Raw genomic sequence first — 22,655 nt, 5'->3', positions numbered from 1 at the left:
GATTTAATGAAAAAATTAATACTGTTCATGTTTTTAATTAGATTTAACAAATGTAAATTTGAGTTATTGGTGAATATAACAAAAATTATTCAAAAAAAAAAAAAAAAAACCTTTACTTATTATTAAATTTTTTTTCTTTTTCAATTCTACAATACTTTCCAATAAAATGTTTGACAAATTTTTGAATACCATTTGTCACTCCTTCCTCCACGAAATCACCAGCAAGAAAAAAACCAATTCAAAACTCTTCACTTTTGTCCGCAATTTGATTAGATTTTGGCGCAATTTGATTAGATTTTGGCGTCTAAGCCCCACCTTTCGAAGGTGAAAACACCCTTTCTAATCCTTTCATGCACTTGAAGAGTTGTGTGTCCCTTTTCAGTCTAATAGGAGCCCCTTATCTCTTTTTCTCTCATGGGAGAAGCTTGTTGTAACCACCTGCAGCTTAACGTAGCTATGGTCTTTCTCTTCTCTTGCTGTTTCCCTCATCCAGTATTACAATCCACCTACTTTGAATTCTTTTCTATTGTCCCTCTTGTCAAAGTCTGAAACCTGTACCTTTCAGAACTTATCTACTCGCTCCTCACTATTTTCAAGGTGTCATGCCTGGTCAAATCTCTTGTCAGAGTCTGAAGTTCCTACAACAAACATTTCCAGATGTCTTCATTATTTTACTGAAAATCTTTCAATTGCAAAGAAATATTTGATCCAGTCTGCGCAGCTCAAATCGTCGTCATAACCGGAGTTCCACAAAAAAAAAAAAATGTTGTAAAATACTGAGCTACTTAACATTAAAATTATACGGCATAGGTTTGGAACTTTGAAAAAGTGACATGACGTCCGGAGTGTCGTGAAATCCAGATGTCGCGATAACGAGGTTTGACTGTATTGAATGTAAAAAAGGATTGTATAAAATCCAAAATCAAACAATAACTCAATCAAAAGTTTTTTTAAAAAAATGTGAAAAGAACTGCGGATAATCCGACCGCAGATAATCAGGAGTTTACTGTATTATAAAACATTACTTTTCAAAATGTTATAAAATACTTTTTGAGATTTATATTGCTATGAAATGAAATAATTTGAAATAATAGGTTGTTAAAATAAAACATGATTTGAGATGAGTTGAGCAGCATATGTTTCCTAACTAAGTTGTTCATGAAAATAAACAAAAAATAAAAGTAAAATACACTCAATGTCTCAAAAGAATCATTTGTAATAAATTAAACATGTTTAGATGTATTTAGTAACTAAGTTTTTTTAGGACCTTTTGACTTATCTATTATGACAATTTTTGATCTGTGTGAGTTAAAAAGTTCAAAAACTACCAGAAATGAACAACAATCTTCAAAAAAAAAAAAAAAAACCCCTAATGTGGCCTAAAGTCAATTGCCAAGTTCTAATTGAATCATGCACAATGTTAAAATGTTATCATGATTTTTCTTCATATAGCTCAATAATTGTCACTCTATACAGTAGAACCCTGTTATATTGCAGGTAAAGGGTACATGTTTAGCATCCAAGTTATAACACAACAACAGTGGTAAGTTGAAACCAAATGTGACTTAACCAACAGAAATACAATACAGAACAGTGCTTATAGCAGTTGAATTAAATGGTTGTAAATTTCATCAAAATTAAAATTGCATATTATTGAACTTAAAAAAATGAAATCAACAGCATCTAAATGAAAATATACATAAGCAAACAGTTGTAACAGTAACTCATATTGCAGGCTAAACAGTTTAACAGCTTAGACCCAGGGCTGCAGGGTCAGAGGGAAAATCACTCCCTCCGGAAGTTTTAAAAACTTCGACTTCGACTCCTTTACCCGAAAATCATTTCCGACTCTGACTCCTCCAGCACGGCAGAGTTGGGGATTTTGAGGGAAAATGACCAACTCGAACTTGTAACTCCCGACTCCAACACTCCTTTACTCCAAAATCAGTCTGATTCCAACTCCGTAGCCCTGCTTAGAATGTAATAGATACCTCATACATAAAAAAAGCCACAATATACAGATTTCTTATGTGAAAGAGAACACAGAATTTTTACAGTATTTATTAGAATAACAGAAGACATGATAGCATTTGTAGTACACTGAGTATAACAGAGTTCTACTGTACAAAAATTTTTATAATATAAAGTGCACAAAAATATCATACGGTTCATAATCACTCAAATTTACTAAAAAGTTTAATTTGATTTAGGGTAAGAACATTTTCAGTATGACAATAATAAAAAAGAGAAAAAAGTGTATCTTTAATCAAAGTATACAATGACAAATATAACAATTCACAACTTTTTGAAATTAATGTTACAGATAAATGATTGTGCTATATCATTGGAAATTAAATAAATATTTAAAAATAATTATAGAATTTTTAAAACATGAAAGTCAATATCACATAATTTATTGGAAAATGCTTAACATACAGCAACTATGTTAACAATCTGAATTCTTACTTATAGGAGATAAAAGTTAATCATACTTTGTTCATAATAGGAAGAATAGTCTCAAATATCAATTTGAAACATTAAGCCATTGCTGAAATATTTTTTACGAGTTTTATCTGTATTTTTCTTTCTTTTCTTTAAACATAATTTTTAACATATATAAACACCACCCTTCCCACTGAATTTGTGGGCGGAAAGTTATAATTCAAAAATTTGAAGATAGTTCAACATATATTACAATCACATTGCACATTTAATGAGTTTTCACAATGAACTACCCAATTTTCAATAATTTGTCTTTAATCTTGCATCTGTTCTTCTTAACGTTTTAAAATTTCACTATTTTGTTGATTTATCATTTCTTCAAATATACACTAAAAATGATGGCTCAAAGACACTTGAGACAAAAATACTGAGAGTTCGCCAAGCATAAAATCCGAAAATAAATTCAGCAATAAATAATAAGTTATAGTTTGATCGGATGTAAATGTTCTGAGTTAATATTTCAAACATTTGTTAACAACTGTTTAAAAAATTTGATCTACAAACAGTTCTAATAAATCACAGCAAAGTAGTGACCATAAAAGAAGTGTTTTAATAAGATAGTTAATTTTAACTAGCCAAAATAAAGAAATTATTTCATAATAATGATTAAAAATTTGTTAACAGTTCAACCATACCTGCAAATTTAACTAACAAATATGTGTTTAAACATAACTAATTATGCAAAAACAAATAGGAGCACAGCATATTTTTTTCTTTTTAAACACACATGTAATAACAAAATCATTTTGGACATAATTTAATACTTTTTAGAAAACAAGTTCTAATTTTGTAATTACAATAAAGATAAAATAAATAAAAATAATAGCTGTTACCAGACAAATTTAGATCAAATTGAGTTAATACTGTTACGTAAATTGTCACTTTTGCAAGGCTGACTTGATTCCTTGGAGGCAAATTATGACAGCAGCAAGAGCCCTACACCAGCATAGGATATTCCAACCTTTTGAGTCCCCTGACCCCCTTCTATATGCTTCGTGTGATGATTGTATAAGTAAAAATGTAGTTGAAGATGTGACACTATTTAACATCTTGCAAATACAATAATCTTTATTTAAAAAAAAATCATGGGTAGAATCGAAATTTGGTTAGCTTTTCATTTAAAATACGAATAAATTTCAAAGTTAAATACTATTTGATCAACTGGGGGTAAAACATGAGGCAATTCCCTTCTCATCCCCTAACAAAACAGTGATTAAAATGGAATGTAAAAGTTACCTGATGATGGTCATGTAAAAGTTCTGGTCGCATTGATGGTCATGAAACATGGTTTATAAGTCATTAACAAATAGCAGCAACTTATGAATATCAGTTCGTATTCACGTCACAAAATGACGTTTTCATAATGACAAAGTGTTCAGTCGCAAATAACGGGAAATTAAATTGTAACTTTTCCAATACTTTTCCTGATAATGAAAAGCAATGGCCAAGAGAAAAACTGTACTCACAGTTCTAATAATAAAGTTTCATCCAAAAAAAAAAAAAAAAAGAGTAGCTGAATAAAAATTTTGAATGTTAAATAGATGAATACGTAACTATTAATCAAAAAATTGGAAGACACAATGAAGCTGCATGGAATTTATCAAATTTCTGTAAAAAGTGTTGAGCTAAAGATATGGAAATATGACTTAAGACAGAATTTTCCATTAAACTTGGGAACATAGAAAAGAAAAAATATATACAGAGAGAGAATTAGGACAGCATGAATGAAGGAAAAATGCATCTCAATAGAAAAATTAATTTAAATAGATTATAGTTTTTTTCTTTTTATAATTTGAATATTTGTACAAAGTTTAATCACTAAATGTATTGATTAGCATCATATAATTGTCTACTAGCAGGTACATTAGCACATTATTAAGCTATCTTTCATTCAATATAATTCATTAAATTCAAATACCTTAAAGCAGAATTGTAACAAAAACAGTATTAAATACAAAAGAATTGAGTGGCGTAATTTCCATTTGATTTTTTTTTTTTTGGTTTTTGTTTATTTAAAAAAACATTAGTGTAAAATCTTTGCATTCTCAATGTTTTATCACACAATTAATTTATTTAATAGTAAAAAAAGAGAAAATAATACCGAAAGAAATATACCTCAGACCTAAGAGACCTAAATTCTGCCAGTTCATGCTTTTAAACAAGCAAACTCGTCATTTAAGAAAACAAAAGACTAAATGAAAGAAATATCTTAAAAATCCTAATACATTTGATAATACTGGAAATAGTAAGTATATATGTTTTTTTTTTCATTTAATTACAAGGTTGATTGAAAGAACTTGTGACATTGCCAGTTAGACATTGAGACATCGCCATTTTTTCTAAATTGAATAAAAAAATTTTATTCAAAACTGTGAGACACAGAAACCTTATAAGATAGTAAACATGCCTAACTAAACTTGGCTACATTCTTCAGTTTAGATAGTTTATTTCTTTCATATCTAATTTGAAAATTCCATATATATTTCTCTCTCTCTTCAACCTTACTTGGAAGCATAGTTTATAAAATTTCTGAACTTTCTAACTCTATTTCAAAATTTAGTGTTTTTACCGTGACTTCAAGCATTCCCAAACTTGAGTTATGTTTGGGAAGTTTTACAACTAGTAAAGTCTATACAGTAAACTCCCGATTATCAGCGGAATTGGGTGGACAAGTGCCGTGGATAACAAAAATGGCGGATCAAGCACAAAAAGCCTAAAATGAGGGACAAAAATGGTAAACATTGACCTTCTTCAAAAATTTGGCTGTATTGATGTGTGATACTTTCTGCAACCATTGAAAAAGAGTACAGTAAATTTTTTTTTTGTATTTTTGCACAACAGAACTTAACATCAAAACAAGTGTATGTACGATGAAGAAAAAAAATCTATATATATATACAGTGCTGGCCAAATTATTAGATTAAAGAGTTTTTTTTTGTACAGTATTTGTACTAAAATACTATTTATTTTACTGCAAAAGTACAGCACATACCGTACACTGATTATTACGTTATTTACGTTATTTTAGCATAATTTAATGTTTGCGGGTGGCAGCACTGTCTGCTTTGTTTATGTTCTTTGTTTATCTACCTACCAGGAACATAACCTCAATCAGCTTAAACAGTTCACTAATTCGTTTTATTAGTGTGTTCTGTTATATTTAAAGTTAGTTTTAGGTAATTAGTGAGTATGTGCATGTGAGTAAATATAGTAGCGAGTATAAACAATTTTTTACCTCCTTTTTTAAAAAGTTAAGAAATGGTGTAAACCTTGTGAAAAGAATGCCAAAAAGACCTAAAATGCTCATCAAGAACAAGGGAATGCATACTAAATATTAGATAATTATTTCACTGTTCGTTAATGTGTCTATAGTTAAGTAATCAATAAAGAATTTGCTTTTAAAACAGTCTTAGTCTAATAATTTGACCAGCACTCTGCATATATATATATATATATATATATATATATATATATATATATGTAAGCAAATACATAAATAAAACAAAAACAACAGAGTTTAAATTTACCATTTTTCGAGAGAAAAAAAAAACAGCCATTGGTATTTGCTTTTTGCTGGGAAACTGCATGTTCCTGATAGTTGATTGACTTACGGATAATCGGAAATTTACCGTATACTGAAGTATGACTTAAATTTTTTTAAATTGACTCCAAATGCAAGCAAAATTAAGTATCTCACATGTAACTAAACTTTCTCTATTTTCAGGCACATAGTCTAGAAATAAAACATGTTAACATTTTTTTTTTTCAAAGATACAGTGAAACCTGTGTCAGTTGATCACTTGCGGTGCTTTACTTCAGTGCTGAACTTAAACAGGTGGTCAACTTACAGAAGTTGATTTACATGATATACGCCTAATTCTGTACATGAAATAAGCGGTCAGCTTAGAGAGGTGGTCAACTTTACAGGTTTTACTGCACCTTATTTCAGAAACTGATTCTCAATAACTTAATGATCCAAATACCATTATGTACAAGGTAAGCATTACACGATGAAGTTAAAATGTGCATCCATCAAATGAATTTTTTAGTGAGACATTTTAGTAATTGATCAATAGTCAAAATGTCATCCCCCATTTTACCAAAATACAAGAGATTGAATAGATTGAGCAGAATTCTGCATATTTTGCAAAAGAGGCAAGGCAATTCATGAGCGGAAAAACAGTTATCACAATAAATTTCAGAAATAAGGCACATTTGCATGCATCTGATTGGACTTGCATATACAATACTGTATAAAATTAATGAAAGTACAAATTTAAAAATCGCTTGGACACGTTGGCAGAGTTAAATTTCCAAACCAGCTGCTCTCATAAATTGTTGCAACGACCATAAAAAGTAAATACCAAGCTAAAAGAATGACTCCATATCTTTTGTCCAATTTCCAGTTGTTCAGATGAGTTGCAAACAAGAGGAACACTACTGTTAACAGCAAAGTCAATGTTGAATATGTGAGGCCTAAATAATATAGTTTAGAAAAGAAAGAAAGAAAATATATATCAGAAAATATTAATTTTTCACAATTCAAAACTACTTCATTTTGTAAAAAAAAAATACTGAACTGTTATTTTGAACATACAAGGAGGTGGGGGAGGGAGTAGATACACATGATGAATATGCATACTTTTATGTATCTCTACAGTTTAGCATGCATTTTATGCAAAATATCGTTCAGGTACAACACAAAAAAACCAAGGTTTTTTTTTTAATCTAACAACCAAACGACATGACCTTGAGGGTCATGGATTTAGATAAAATCCTAGATATAGGTCAATTCTCATTAGGTATGAGCCCAGGTACAGCGGTTTGACTGCATAAGCCCTAGTTCGGCAGGAACAGGGGTCTGAAGTTGCTAATTTGAACCAAAAATTTCAATGGAATTTCTTTCAGAATTACCATTTTTACCCCTTTTTCTGCTCTTGTACTACAGTATGAGTCATTTTCGTGCACTTACCTTGGAATTAAGTTGAATACTAATTTTTAATAAGTGTTTTTCAAATTTATATTGGACACTACTTTTACTTTCAATAACAAGTATGCCAAAATAACATAATTACAGAATATTTATCGTTTGCAAATGAAATTAATTATTTTCGTTTTATATTAATTCTTTGCTAGTAAAAAGTATTTATTATCTGATATCAAAGATATTTCACAATTATAAGCAAAATAAAAGAGAGAGGAGAAAAAGCTCTAATTTATTGCGCATAACAAGTAAAAAATAAAAATACAAGAGCTTTTCGACTTTTCAAGTAACTTTAAATATTGCCTATAAATACATTCTCCCTTCTACTTGTTGTACAAACAGAAGATGCCAAATGCGTTGGGACATTGAATATAGTGTTGAAGTCTGAAATTCCAATGGAGCCCAATTGCATTTCTGGGGTCAAACTAGCAACTTTGGACTCTCATTGCAGCCAAACAAGGGGCTATGCAGCCAAACGGCTTCACCTAGGCTCATATGGAGTGGGAATGGAGCTCCATCTGGAATTTTGTCCAAATCAGTGACCCTCAAGGTTGTGCCGTTTGGTCGTAAGTAAGCGCTATTTTCAATCAATTTCAAAATCTCCCCCCCTCCCTTTTTTCACTAAAAGTTTTACGCTACCAAAAAAAAAAACTTTAATTAGAAGAATGTATATATGGTTCTTTCAGAGTAATACTACAACTACACTTGATGCGTAGAGAATTCGTGACTTCAATAAAAAGGAGTTTAAATGGAAAAAACTTCATGATGTTTTTCAGCCGATTCCTTATTTGATGATTTTTTTTCTTTGTTGAAATATCTTTGTTTTAAATTGATGAAAAATGTTTTGATTGGAAGAATTACAAGGTATAACTCAAACACAATAATCATTATAAATTGTTCATCTGAACGATTGTTTTCTGCTCTAAATGTCAAAGCTGATAGATTTTTTCGCATATGAGGATTTAGAAATTTGCTTTTCTGAATTCACAGTAGTCTGTTGTAAGGTTTTAAAAACATTTTAGCTTACTAATACTTATTTATTTTATGAAAAATTATTATTGCAATAAAAAAGAGGTTTTTAGAAATGCAACTACAATTCAAGTGAAATTATAAAGCATTAAAATTCTAATGGTAATATGTGAGAGTAGGTTACATAATAAATATATTTTTAAATGTTTTTTTTTTTAAATCCAACTATAAGTAGCTTGTAAATATCTAGTTGGCCAGAATTTCAGAATTTTGATGCACTTTTACTACCAGCAAAAAAAAAAAAAAAAGTTTCAAAGCAAAGTAATACAGAGAGAAAGAATAAATAAGAAGGCACTGTTAGCGACTTTCAAACCCTTGTTATAATGAATGCTCTCAACCTCAGAGTTACTTTGACTGTAAAGATGCGTGAGAGAGGAGGCAGAGCAGTAAATTATTTGAGTGCAATGGAACACAATATCTTAAACATGGGCTTGTGTGTAAGCATTTATAAAGTTGATTTAAGAATTTAAAAAAAAAAACTAAAACAGGACTCTTACTTTTTATTCATGTAAAACAAATCCATGCAAATGGAGGAACAAGTGTAAGACTTCAGGAAACTTAATTTATTTTTAAAAATGGTACAGATAGCAATTTGAAATCCAGAGCAGATATTGTTTATGAAACAAAAATGTGTGTTAAGAATTTTTTTTTTAGATCTAAGTGAATTGTATTTGACAAAGAGTGGGTCAGCCAGTGTAACTTAAACAATAACAAAGAAGCTTTCACTATTGTTGAGCAGTGATAAAAAAGCAAATTAAATTACCAAAAAAAAAAAAAAAAAACCACACACACACACACACACACAAAAGATATTGTTATGCAGCAGTTGCAAAATATATTGTTGGACAATTTTATCTTGTTTATAAATCACTAGCATTTTATACAAGATATCAATATTTTTGAGACTTTGAGTTACTTCTATATGCTCAGAAAATGAGTAGTACTAACATACAATTATTTGAAATTAAATTTAAAGTTTGATTAGATCTTTTGTAAAAAAAAAAGAAAGAAAGCTAGTCGTGATTGCAAAGTTAATAATGAGCAAAAGAATAAGCTATGAAATCTAAACTGAAAAAATATTCAGAAAATTGAAAAAAAAAAAAAAAAAAAACACTAAATTTAGAACGACTTCTACCAAAATGAGTAGCAGCCTAAGGCCAGCAACTGAAACTTACGAGAAAAAAAAGTAACTCACTAAAATTAAATATTAGAGACGTATGGAGTAGCACTTTGGCTGAGTACTGAGTACCAATTATGTTTTAAGAAGAACCAGGGACACACATGATGAATTTTGAACGTATTGGAATAGTAGCATAGAGCTTCCATATCCATATAAAAGTTTTTAAAACAAAAATCCAGCTGAAATTTAACTACGTATTATTTAAAAAATTTTGTTTGTGTCAAATAAAATCAAAAATAAACAAATAAATAAAAGGTATGATTAATCAAGTTGGAATTAAAACAAATTATATCAATGTATTGTAGTTCTATTCTGCCAAATTTAAATAATTTTTAAAAGCAAAAAACCAACATTTAAAGCACTAATGTATAGGAACACTGCAGACATGTGTTTCTGAATTACAAGGAACATCTTTTTGAGTGCATAAAATATGAGCTAATGAATGTAAAGACATCCGACAAAAAAACCCGACTTCTGTCAGATGCCTTTAAATCCAAAGCTCACATTCTGAGCATTGAAAAATGCATTCCTTGTAACGCCAAAATACGCGTCTGCAGTGTTATAGCACATTTGTGCTTTTAATGGTTTTTTTTCTTTTACTTTTTAAGCAGATATTTTTTTCTTTGCTTATAAGTATTTTTTTTCTGACAAAAATTCATTCAATGATATAAGAAATTACATATTTTCCATACTTACTTTTTTTGCCCCATTTAGAGACATTAAAATAAAGATTTACACCATTGACAAACATCATTATTCTCAAAATTTAAATATGACTAGTAAATTTGAATTGTAAATGATTGCATAATATTACAGTCAATTTGCGATAACTCAAAGTTCGATAACTCGAATATTACTAAAACTCGAAGTTTTTATGAAGACCCCTTTGTCTTTAATTCCATGCTAATTAATCCCAATATCTCGAAGTTAACTTCCTTAACTTGAAGTTTTTCCAAAGTGATTCGAAATTTATTTCGAAAGAACGGGGGGGGGGGGGGGGAGTAAGAAACGAGCGACTATAAGAGAAAAATTAATTCACCTTCACTTCAATTCCTGCACAATAGACCTCCAAAGTAAGAAGAGCACCTGTTGAGCCAATGTGCGATAAAGGAGGTACATTTGCAGAAAGGAGTTAGCTTGTTTTCTTTTGTTGTACTGTACTGTTTACACTTTGACATGTTGCTGGACTATGAATTTGCTTTTAAACTGTCAAGTTGTCAACTCAACTGATTGTACCTTTATTCAAAGGCTGACCAAAGTTAAGATGCGTTCCCCTTCATTCTTTAGATTGATTATTTGCTGATAAGTTCCTGAGAGACAGAATGAATTTTCTTTACTATTAAAGATGTCTAAGCAAGTACTTTGCCAATGATATTAAAAGAAAAAGACAAACTTCTAAAGCAGTAGAATCCATGAATCCGAATTTGAAACAAATGAAGATGTGCACCTTTCCTGAAGTAGAATCAGCTCTATTTAAGTGGTTCCAGCAGTATCGAAATCAAAACCATGCTTTTGAATTTTTCTCTCAATATTTTTGATTAAACTGTGCATATCGTGCTCAAAAACTTTAAAGTTCTGTAATTTTGTCTGTTATATGCACATATTAATTAAAATATTTGTGGGTTTTTAATATTAAAATGTCGAAAACCGAAACTAGAAGTAAGTCAAACTTTCGATAAGTCGATGTTTTTCGTCAGTCCCTTTAGATTCGAGTTATCGCAAATCGACTGTATACGCTTGCACTTTTTTTATTAATTGTAAAATATCTTTCTTGAATAATTTAATTTTTTACAACTACTCAGCACTGGCCGAGTACCTAATCAAAGTTAGGCCAAATACTGAGTACTCAGCCAATTCGACGAGTATTTACCGAGTACTCGATACGTCTCTATTAAATATATTATTATTCACAAATTGTTCATTTAAAGGGACATAAATGTGTTCACCTTTGCTTCTAACAGGAATGGTAGATCCTGGTTCAACAACAACAGTTTGCAAAAACCATGGCAAGCCAAGACAAAGAAGAATATCAAAAACATTGCTTCCTACAGCATTCGAAACTGCCATATCACCAAGCCCTAAGAAGAAAACAATTATGAGTACGAAAAACATACAACAAAAAAGAATACATAATAAATATTTAAACACATTTCTTATTTCTTTCTGTTCCAATATGATTTTATAATCTTATATTTAAACATAGCAAATGTTAAAACTGATTCAATTATGCAGAGTCAATCTAACAAGACAGCACTTTCTATTTAAAAAAGATCCTGTTAGTTCTTAAATATATACAATAGCGACACTAATAAGGATAGAAGGGGGGGAGGGTTACACCCAAAGTGTTTGAGAGCTTATAAAAATATAAATACTTTAATCCTAAAAAATTCCCTAACATATCTTAAATTATATTTAAACTGTTGTGTCAAATGCCAACGACAAAAGAGCATAATATTGCAAGAAGGGGGTCGTTACATAGGCATCTAGCAAAAATTTTACATAAAATAGATGAAAAATTTAACTTGTCTTTTGATTTAAACTTTGGTAAAACCACAAAATGAGTTGTTTCTAGAAATTGCACAACTTTCATGTTTATATAAAAGGTTTAAAAAAATTTTGGGCTGGGAAAGAGAAAGGGTCACACCACAAGTTACCGTTTTGGGTGGCACTCATTATAACTGCCCCCTTTTAAAATGGAATACACTGACCCATTAACCCTCTATTTTCCCTTCTTTTTCTAAATAAGATAATTTTGCAAAATTCGTTGACTAAGGTAAACACACCAGTAGAGGCCAGTGCTTAATAGTGCTTCAATAGTGGCCACTTCAAGATTTATACTTGAAAAGATAGGATTCCAGGTTTCCCAATGGATTCAAACGTGCAAGTTTCATTGTAATACCTCCTGTACGTTTGATGCACTTTTAAATCCATTGGGAGACCTGGAATCCAATTTTTACAAACATAAACTTGGAAGTAATCACTATTGAAGCACTGGCCACTACTGGTGTGTCTACTTTACATTTAATTTTCTATCGAAGTGAGACAGCTAAGTAACCAAAAATTAAACACGAAAAAAGAAGAAATGTATAATCATAAACTTATGGATATGGAAAGGACACATTGCTGCTTTCATGATAACATATTTTTCTAAGAATTCTCTTTAAAAGATTCTTTCTTAAAAGTTCCGCTTTGGCCATTGCAATTGTTTTTTTTTTTTTCACAGATAAAATTTTTTTATGTAGTTCTGGTTTTAATAAAGTCTTTAAGTAAAATCTCTTTGTTGTAACAGTACTTGCTGAACAATACACAAAAATATTTAAGCTACATTTCTGCAAAATAAGTATAACATATATTCTAGTTTCTATAATGATTTTGAGATAAAAATTATATTTTTTATGTACATAAAACAATATGTTTGAAAATAATATTCCATTATTTTCTCACTATACTAAAATGTGAACAATAAATAACCTAACAAACATTAAACACTGCTTTTCAAATATGTATTCCAACCAAAGAATCTTACATATGTAATTGATTACTAAACAAAAGTCCCTGGATGTAAAAAAACACACAACACAAAGCCATACATTGAAGGTCAACACCATAGAAGGACCTTTTTTGAAAACATGCCAAAATTCAACTGCCATTTAGTTTAAAAGTTCAAATCTAATGTTCTCATTTCAAATCACAACAGTGAGAGAAATTTAAAAAAATATTTCAAAAATATACTCCCCCCCCCTTCTGATTAATCAGCAAAGCGGCCAATAACAGATTACTGCTAATTAATCGGTGCATCCCTAATTTTAATAGAAAGGAAAACATTTAGATATTCAAGAAAACAGTCATAACAGTGCCATTTTTTTTAATTTAGGAAAATTATATAAATAAAGGTGTTTGTACAATTATATGTACTCATTTTTAATTTTTGGAATTTTTTCAACTTGAACTTTGCATGCTCTAATCCGAAAATATCATGGGCGCAAGAAATAGTCGAGTTGAACTGAACCAATGTTTTGGTCACTCATCTGGTCAGTGCTAATTCTATATTAGCAACCAGTTTGTTTGGCACTCTTGGCTTCCTTAACCCATTCATGCCGGTTGGTACAAAAATATACCAACCGGGAAAAAAATTATAATTCGTCCTCACATGATGCTATCTCCCCAATAGCTGTACATTTTACATAGTAAGTAATCACAAAAAGGGAAAAAAATATGTTTACTGTATCTTTGTTAAAAACGGTCGTAACAGTAGGCTTAAAACTTGAATAAATCATAACTCCAAAAGCATTCGTCTTCCGTCAAAAAGTAAAATGCAAGTTTTGCATGTATTTTAGTAATTTCAAAAAGGTTTAAAAATTGTACCATAATTGTAACAGTGTATTTGATTCAGATATACTTTTAAAACGTTGTTTTTATCTTTGTTTCGTATTATGAATTCTCTTTTACTTTCAATGGTAGAAAATTGTACCAACCGGCGAATATGTAGTCACTGTCTTGCTTCGGGCAAATGAAGTGTTTAATCTAAAATTTGTACAAATAAGTCATATTTTAAAAAGATTTTTTTAAGTATTTTAGTAGTGTTGTTAATTTATTATGGACGTCATGGACGCAAAAAGCTGATAAGAGGAAATTCGATTAGATTTGAATATAAGCTGTGGGTGTTATTCTCGTAATACGGACTTTTATTTTTTTCGGTACCATATTGCGTCACCTAGACGAATTGGTATAGCATAAAATATTAGTATTGGTATAGTATTTGTATAGTATATTGGTATAGTATGGAAAAATAATAAGAACCTAAGTACCAGAGGAAACGCATGCCATTATGGGCAATTTTTTACTTTTATTCCTGTGCTAAATGATATTCTTTCAACTTATACATTGAAACAGTATACAAATGTATGTTAAATTGGGTTCAAGAAATGAAATGAAGAAATACACACACAATCAACCAAGAACAGCATGTGGTAATGCTGCAATAAAGATGATGCTGTAAAATGGAACGGCAGTACTGCAGTAGCAATTACAAGCAATAAAGTATTCAGGACATGATGTGAATCAAGCAGTAAATGAGATGCTTTTGAGAAAAATAATTTTATTATTCCAATATCGTAGTTATTGAAACACATAGCAAGTGCATCTGTCGGATAGACCTTTTTGATCCGTAGAAGAATACAGTATTAGAAATTGTTGCAAAAAAAAAAAAAAAAAAAATGTGGAGGTCACTTTTTTTGGGGGGGGGGGGGGGGGGGGGGAGGGCAATTTCTGCAAAGTGCTGTAAAAGAATGGCGAATGTTCCAGACTTTTCGAAAAGAAGATTCGCTATTCATTCCGAGAAGATTGTGATGCATAAATATTCGGTTAAAAATATATTCAATTCGAAATTTTACTACATTTTTAGTATAGATTTTTTCAAGTTCATATTTCATAAAATTTTATTTTACAAAATGAGCACATTTCTTTTTTCTTTTGAAATAAATGAAATTGTAATTAGAAAACTCTTTTATGTAAGTGTAAGTAATATTCTACAATTATAAATAATTATAAGTGGTAATCAATGCAATTATTGCAATCAAACAATAAATGTAAAATTTGAAAACAAAATGTGCTCACACCACACAAACGTCGGTTGGTAGAAAAATCTACCATAAAAATAATAATAGAAAATTTAACGGGAAAAATTAAATTTGTATATAATGCACTTACTAGACATAAAATAAATAAATACTAATAAAATTATCACAGTTTATTGTTTTTTTCGAAACCGGCATTAATGGGTTAAGAGGTTTTCCATCTCCAGCTCAGTCACTTCCTATTCTGCGCTGATGAGTGCTAATTAGGACGAAATTGCAGTCCTGGGATGGAATGACTGAGCTGGCGGTGTATTTTATGTATTTCTGCCTTAGCCCTGGCTATAGGGAGGTAACTTATGGAAAATAAATAAAGGTGTTTGTACAATTATACATTTTCATTTTTGGAATTGTTTTCAACTTAAACTTTGTGTGCTCTAAAAATCTTGGGCATGAGAAATAGAAGATGAAAGCTCAGCCAGTTATAATTACTTACACGCTTTGACTGGAGCAAGAGGGAAAGGGGTTCAAACACATATATGGAGTAAAAAGTATCTCATTTAACTTACCATCTCTGGCAACAATAAGACTAGAAATGGCATCTGGAATGCTTGCACCAGCTGCGAGGAATGTTAAACCCATGATTGTATCTCGTATATGAAGTGTATAACCTAAACAGCAGATAAAAATGAATAATTTTGAAGCATTCAATATAATAATTTCTGCATTAAGGATACTTTTATATATTAAGTTTTATTGCACATTTCAATTATCCTTTTCTTTCCCCTTCTTTTTTTCCAGGCCAGTCATTTAATTGAATTAGGAGCAGGGTTCCAAAATATCATATTTTTGAAAATATCCGATATTTTGATATATATTGGATATTTTGACATCTATCCGATACTTTCAATTAGCACAAACTAAAGTCTTCAAAATAGTAAATGCATCCTCAAATCACTGTTTAATTTCTTACATTACAATTACAATATGTAGACTTAAAATTAAGGTTTCTTTCATTATTTATATCTAATGTTTCAGTTTACATTTTTATCCATTTTAATGGAGTTAATTTAGCAGTAGTTGCTTTACTCATTTTTCTTTTGTTAGCTACTTTTACAGTTATATGATCCATAAATAAATAATATGCATTACTCAGTGCACAGTCGTAAGACATTGCTTTTTCTGAGCAATGTTTAAAATTTAATTAGGCACTTTTAATATGAATTAAAATTGTTAAATTACTAATAATTTTATGCATATAAAACACAAGTAAAAAAGGAATTTGTATTACTTTGTTATATTACTGATGTATTATACATTATAAAAATATAGTAAATAATTTTTTGGTTATTTTTAATAATAAATGAACAATATTACTATGATTGACCTACTTTTTTTGAAAATACCATAGTTGAAAAAAATAAATATCAAAAATATCAAAATATCATGATATTATCAAAATAAATAACGGATATATATCGTGATATATATCGACCAGTATATATCTGCAAACCCTGGTCAGGAGGTAGCTATTGTCCACCTAACTTTGTGAAATTAATGAACTTACATATTAAGTGCCTCTAGAACACACATGGACTAAGATAATACACCATCGATAAAGATAAAATTAAAAATGGCTAAATAGATTCATAGGTAATCTAACTGTTACTGCATTACTTTTGATTAAGAAGATGAACAAAAGTTATGATAACAAAGGGTGAATAAAAGTAAAATTTTGCTTGAAAGATATATGTATTTATAGTTAATGCAAATGTAATAAAATTACAAAAGATTTTATAACAACTGAATCAAAATTATTTACCCACCTATAATAGTTATCATCCACACCAGTATGTATGATAAAACACTAATCCAAACACAAGCTGACAAAAACGTTGCGAAAAACCATTTCTCCCATCTTGATCTGCGACAATCTGGAATTGTGAAATAACAAAAGAACAAGAGTGGAAGAGATACTATCCACAAGGATTTGCGAACTACTCCAGTTGGAGCTGAAAATACAGAATTTTCTTCATCGTCGCTATGAGTTGGAGATTCAGTTGTGGAAAGGAAATCTACTGAGAAAACAGAAAATTAGTTATTAAATATAAATATCATGGACAAGTAATATTTAGAGCATTTATAAGTGAATTACACTTAATATAATTATTTTAACAATTAAAGTAGCAGATTTTTCTTCAACACAATGATAAAATATTAGTAGGAAAAGAGACACTGTTAGTCTTTTTTTTTTTTCAAGGAGTGAAAATATTAGTTAATATTTTTTAAAAAAGTGAAATACAGCAAAATCCCATTACAACCAATACCAACACAAGAAAATATCAGTTTTAACAAAATAAATTTTTAGTCGATTTAATAACCATTACAATGCTTGAATTCCAATATAACAAAATTTCCATTACAGTGAAAAAAAATTGCGGTCCCTTGAAGTTCCTTGTGACAGGATTTCACTGCATAAGAAAACAGTAAAGACCATAATGGTGAAAGAAAGGAAGTGTACTATTTTGATGTTTTAACCTTTAGAAAATTTAGACTTTTTGAATTAAAAAACATTCTAATGTAATATTTTTAAAATTCTAATTGCTTTTTTTCTGCATTTTACACAAGATGCTTTATTTTTTTTCTTTTTTAATACAAAGGATAAAAATATGCTTGATAAAACTTTTGAGGTGTAATTTCAATTTTCAATGCATAAAATATGCTTGTAAGGGCGTTAAAAATCTCTTGCAAATGTCTCTTTAACTCCTTTAGCCCTCCAGAGCAAATAAAACTAGTTATTTGTGAGACAAAGCGTAGCCAAATGAGGTCTTCCCCAGCATGAAGTTTAAAATGATATGTATGAACACACATGCAAGAGTCTATGACGCGCTTTTTGGTCTTTAATTTTGAAAAATTTCATATCCCCCTACCCCCACCCGCCATGAAACATTTCTCTCGATGCAACTGGTCATCTCAGGGCAATTTCTCCTGCATCTTTCATATGAACAAAAATATATATATATATCAAAATCTGCCACTTCCTAGGAAAACTGGCACCAAAATGTTCCATTTGATGCATTAATTTAGTTGTGTCCTACTTTTCAATTTTGATGCGATATAATGTTTCAAAAACTTAAATTTAACTGGAAAATGTACAATACTAACCTAAAAGAGAGATAATTAGCATATGAGGCAGCGAGAAGCAAACAGATGTAAGTGAACATTTTCAAGTTTTGAGTAAAACGCGTTTAAGTTCTGGTTCTAGGTAGGCTTTCATTGAAAAGTTTTTCTAATCATGCTGTATAGCAGCACCAACCAGGGCTACTAGTACTATCTCCTGGCCCAAAACAGAGGAGTGGTCACCTACCATTTTTACTGGTTTTCTCTAAATTTATAATTTTGGCACTTGCATCCCTTTGCTTCTCACTGCCTCATATATGTTATGACTTTATATGTAAAAAAAGCATATTACCAGAATTGCTGCCATGGAATGTTTTATCAGAAGTACCATTTTCAAGACAAGCTTGCGCCATGTTTGGAAGGGGATGATAGGATACACCAATGACAGGCTCAGTTAAGCGGCACCCAAATCGAGCGAAACATTTAAAACCAGTCAACCACTCTTCAACGCGGCGATTAATGAACATGAACAATATATACAAGGTATATAATGATAGAAAAAGCACAGATTCGACCCTAAAAGGGAGGGAAAAAACATATGGCTATATTTCAGCAAATTTCAAAGATTAATGGGTAAAAGAAATTTCATTTTGTACAATAAAAATAAATGAGATAATTTTGATACTTACCAAGTCACGTTTTCATCACGTAATGCAAATAGGAGAGCTAAAATGCTTATTAAGTAGAAAACACAGTCTCTAAACATTGGCCACCACTTCAAGTAAATATCCTAGGAAAAAAATAGAATCTTAAGCAAAGAAGGACATAGCTGCCAACCTTATAAAGAAAAAATCCAGTAGATAAATTATCTCTTTAAGTACAATCAGATGGAAGTTCTTTACTTCATACATGCATTGAATAATTGAAACATGAAATGGAAGAATAAAATGTACAGTTAAAACTTATTTTTGATCAAGCTTAATAAGCATCAATGTTGCTAGATTTTGATGTACTAAAGTTTGAATTTTAGCAAGAAGCTTTCAAACCATGAAGTACATATGTCTGGACAATCTTTACAAACACAATTTTACAGTTTTTTTTTCCACAAAACTCCCTAAATAAAGGGATTATCCCAAAGATTTCTAAAATCCAGTAGATTTTTAATAAAAATTGGGAAGACCAGGAGAAATGCTCAAAATGAAGGAAACTACTGAAAAACCAGCAGAGCTGGCAGGTATTCAATGATGCTTGAAATTTTGCTCAAAAAATCCACAATTCAGAATAAACTGAACTTTTTGAGACACAATCACATTAATAAAATTTTAAGAAAATGAAGGATTAGAAAACATATTAATGTAATCATACAGACATACAAGGCCTGATTAATGTACAATATTGCAGGTCCGTGGACCTGGGTACCACAATTTTAGGGACACTAAATTGGGTAACTTTCTTTCTTTCATTTCCTTTTTAGAAACTACAACTTTAAAAATATGCATATTTTCTTAGAAGAGGGATATAAAATTTTACCAGGATTAGAACATCAACTTGGCTTGATTGGGTCCTGCATACATATTAACACTTCATATTTTCTTTACAAAACTGATGAAATTTAGTCAGTTTAAATCATCAGGAGATAAGGAGAGGGAGCAGATGAGGATCTAGAAGGTGAAGGTATTGATCTTTAACTTTAAGGAAACAAAAGATATCCTAAAACTGCATTTTTGATAAATATTTAAAAAAATTAGCTGCAACCCCCCCCCCCTATTTAAGACCAAAAATGACTGTCCAGACATGCTCCCCACTAAAACCTGTTGAGAGAGAGAGGCAGGTTTAAAAGTACAAATAAGATCTTTGAATATGAATGACAAACGTATGCAAAAATTACTGGGTATATTTAGAAGGGGCAATTGGAGAGTAAATTATATCATAACAAAATGATAAGCTGTAGATGATTCTAAACACATATAATATTATTAGAAAAATAGATGATTATTAAGCTATCAATAAACAAAAGCTTCTTTCAGTTTCATCTACTTTTACGTTCTTCTTTAAACTTTCTCTTCAGCAAAAAATAAAATAAAATAAAAATAAAAATAAATAAAGTAACAGTTTGAATTTGATGAAATTAAACTGAGTACAATAGTTTGGGTTATTTCATACACCTTTTGAAGTATATTGTCAGATTACAGAAGATGCTACAAAACATAGCTAAAGCTAGAATAAATTCTAAATATTTTAGTATTTGAATTATTTTGTTTGTGAAAACAAAATAATTAAATTTTTGAACTATATAAACCACGTTAATTACCTTTACACTTTTTTTTAAGAAAAATCATATGATTTTTCTTTCTTGTTATTTTTTAAAGAAAAAAATTCTAATACAAAAATTTCAAGGGAAATTTTGCACATCTTTATACTATTAAATCATATCAATTCTTTGAAAAAAAAAATATTCCAATTAAAACCTTACATTTTGAAGATATTGCAAGATAAAAAATGTAAATGGAAAAAGACGGTTTGGATATGGAGGCTAGGAATATTACACTGAGTAAGCGGACCATAGACGCTCATCCAAGATTGGATAATTAAAAGGGTTAATAATGAGATATTTTTGCCGAGATATTTTACGCAGGCATAATGAACAAAACTGGGGAATTCAAAAGAATTTTTAATTGTTATAACACACTCATACATCATGCACAAAAGTAGTAGCGTTGAATTCAAACACTGAACTCAAAGATGGAATAGCAAGATGCAATAAACTCAAATTAGACTTGTAGTTGCTCTTAAAAGTACAGCAAAGGCATGCAAAATGTTTGACTCTTATAGTAGTGGTTGAATAAAACATACAATAGCTAATCAAATATTATATTTGAGGAAAAGATATTTATGTATTGTATAAAACAGCTTTTTCCTTAAAAACATTAAAACTTTGTAATAGATAAGGACCAATTCAATTTTGGAAATAAAGCCAACAACAATCACTTACTCGGCCAGCAAACAATCCACAAATGCCAATAACAAATGCTATGTTGTAAACTGCTGAGCCAACAACAGTTCCAATGCCAATGTCATCCTAAAAAATAAATAAAAGATTTAGTTCAATTACTAATAATACAAATACAAAAGTGACGACCAGCAACAGGCTCTGGGCCCAGCTAGGCTGGTCCCAATCAGTTTATAAGTTTCCAATGAAGATCAATGGCCCTCGTAAAGCTATCCACCCCCTTGCTCATTACCACCTCTTCTGGTAAGCTGTTCCACGTGTCCACGACTCTACTAAAAAAGAAATTTTTCCTAGTTTCTAGGTTAGCCTGAGTTTTGAATAGCCTAAAACAATGTCCCCTTGTCTTGCTTTCCGTGAAAAAATTTAACCCGTTAACATCTTTCATTTTGATAAATTTTAACAACTGAATCATGTTCCCTCTGGCTCTCCTTTGCTCCAGGCTATACATATTAAGCATATTAAGTCTGGTATCATAATCTAAATCTGAAAATCCCCTTACTAGTCTAGTTACCCTTCTTTGAACCCTTTCTAACTCAAAAACATCTTCCTGAGACAAGGAGACCAAAACTGAACAGCATACACCAAATGATGTTTTACTAAACTGCTATATAACGGCAGAAGAACCTTCTTAGATTTGTTTGAAATAGATCAATGGATAAACCCAAGCATTCTGTTGGCTTTGTTACTTGCAATGCTGCACCGTTGACTAAACTTGAAGTTATGATTTATTAAGATACCCAGATCAATAACGGTTCCTGCCTGACTAATGACCGAACCCTGTAAATAATAACTTGTACGCTTATTTCCATGATCTAAGTGTAGTACTTGACATTTCCCTACATTAACTGCCATACTTCACCTATCCTCTCACTTAGTAATATGATCTAAAAGCTCTTGAAGCTTTTTTACTTGTTCTTCATTCCCTAAAATTCACATAACTTTTACATCAACAAAAATACATGAAAGAATTACAGGTGAAGCATGAATACATAAAGTAAATAACTTGAAGAAGAAAGATTGTCAAAAATACTAAAACCAGTTTTTCTTTTTAAAACGCTTAGAACAAAAATAAAATGAGTCTTTGGGATTTCATTAAATAAGAGTTCTAATGTGAAATGTAAGAAAAGAACATTACTTTTTGAAGGAAGGAAATACAGATGTTTTGAGATTAAGTTATGCTAAGTAAGTTCTTTTAATGAATTGGATTTAGATCATAGAATGCTCTTTGGAATTTTCAAACTATGTTAAAAGAAGTAT

General features: G+C 30.2%; 1 protein-coding gene across 6 annotated transcripts in view; it reads right to left on the bottom strand.

Annotated features, from left to right (window-relative positions):
* Nucleotides 1-2,615: 2,615 nt before the first annotated feature.
* LOC129225761 (probable sodium/potassium/calcium exchanger CG1090) overlaps nucleotides 2,616-22,655 on the bottom strand; it is a 63,084-nt gene continuing 43,044 nt past the window's right edge. For 3 of the 6 annotated variants that reach the window (XM_054860266.1, XM_054860265.1, XM_054860261.1), the window contains 7 exons: nucleotides 21,381-21,467; nucleotides 19,078-19,178; nucleotides 18,741-18,964; nucleotides 17,095-17,343; nucleotides 15,838-15,939; nucleotides 11,642-11,773; nucleotides 2,616-6,978 (listed from right to left, as the gene is read on the bottom strand). In XM_054860266.1, the coding sequence (XP_054716241.1) occupies nucleotides 6,779-6,978; nucleotides 11,642-11,773; nucleotides 15,838-15,939; nucleotides 17,095-17,343; nucleotides 18,741-18,964; nucleotides 19,078-19,178; nucleotides 21,381-21,467 (1,095 nt within the window). In that variant the 3' untranslated portion in view covers nucleotides 2,616-6,778. Of the gene's footprint in view, nucleotides 6,979-11,641; nucleotides 11,774-15,837; nucleotides 15,940-17,094; nucleotides 17,347-18,740; nucleotides 18,965-19,077; nucleotides 19,179-21,380; nucleotides 21,468-22,655 lie in introns of all 6 variants that reach the window. The other 3 variants (XM_054860264.1, XM_054860260.1, XM_054860263.1) reach the window with 2 other exon arrangements.

The sequence above is a fragment of the Uloborus diversus genome, chromosome 7 (assembly GCF_026930045.1).
Source record: "Uloborus diversus isolate 005 chromosome 7, Udiv.v.3.1, whole genome shotgun sequence".
NCBI classification, from domain to species: Eukaryota; Metazoa; Arthropoda; class Arachnida; order Araneae; family Uloboridae; genus Uloborus; species Uloborus diversus.
Note: the sequence above shows the minus strand (reverse complement) of the source record. Positions and strands in the feature narration are given on the sequence as shown.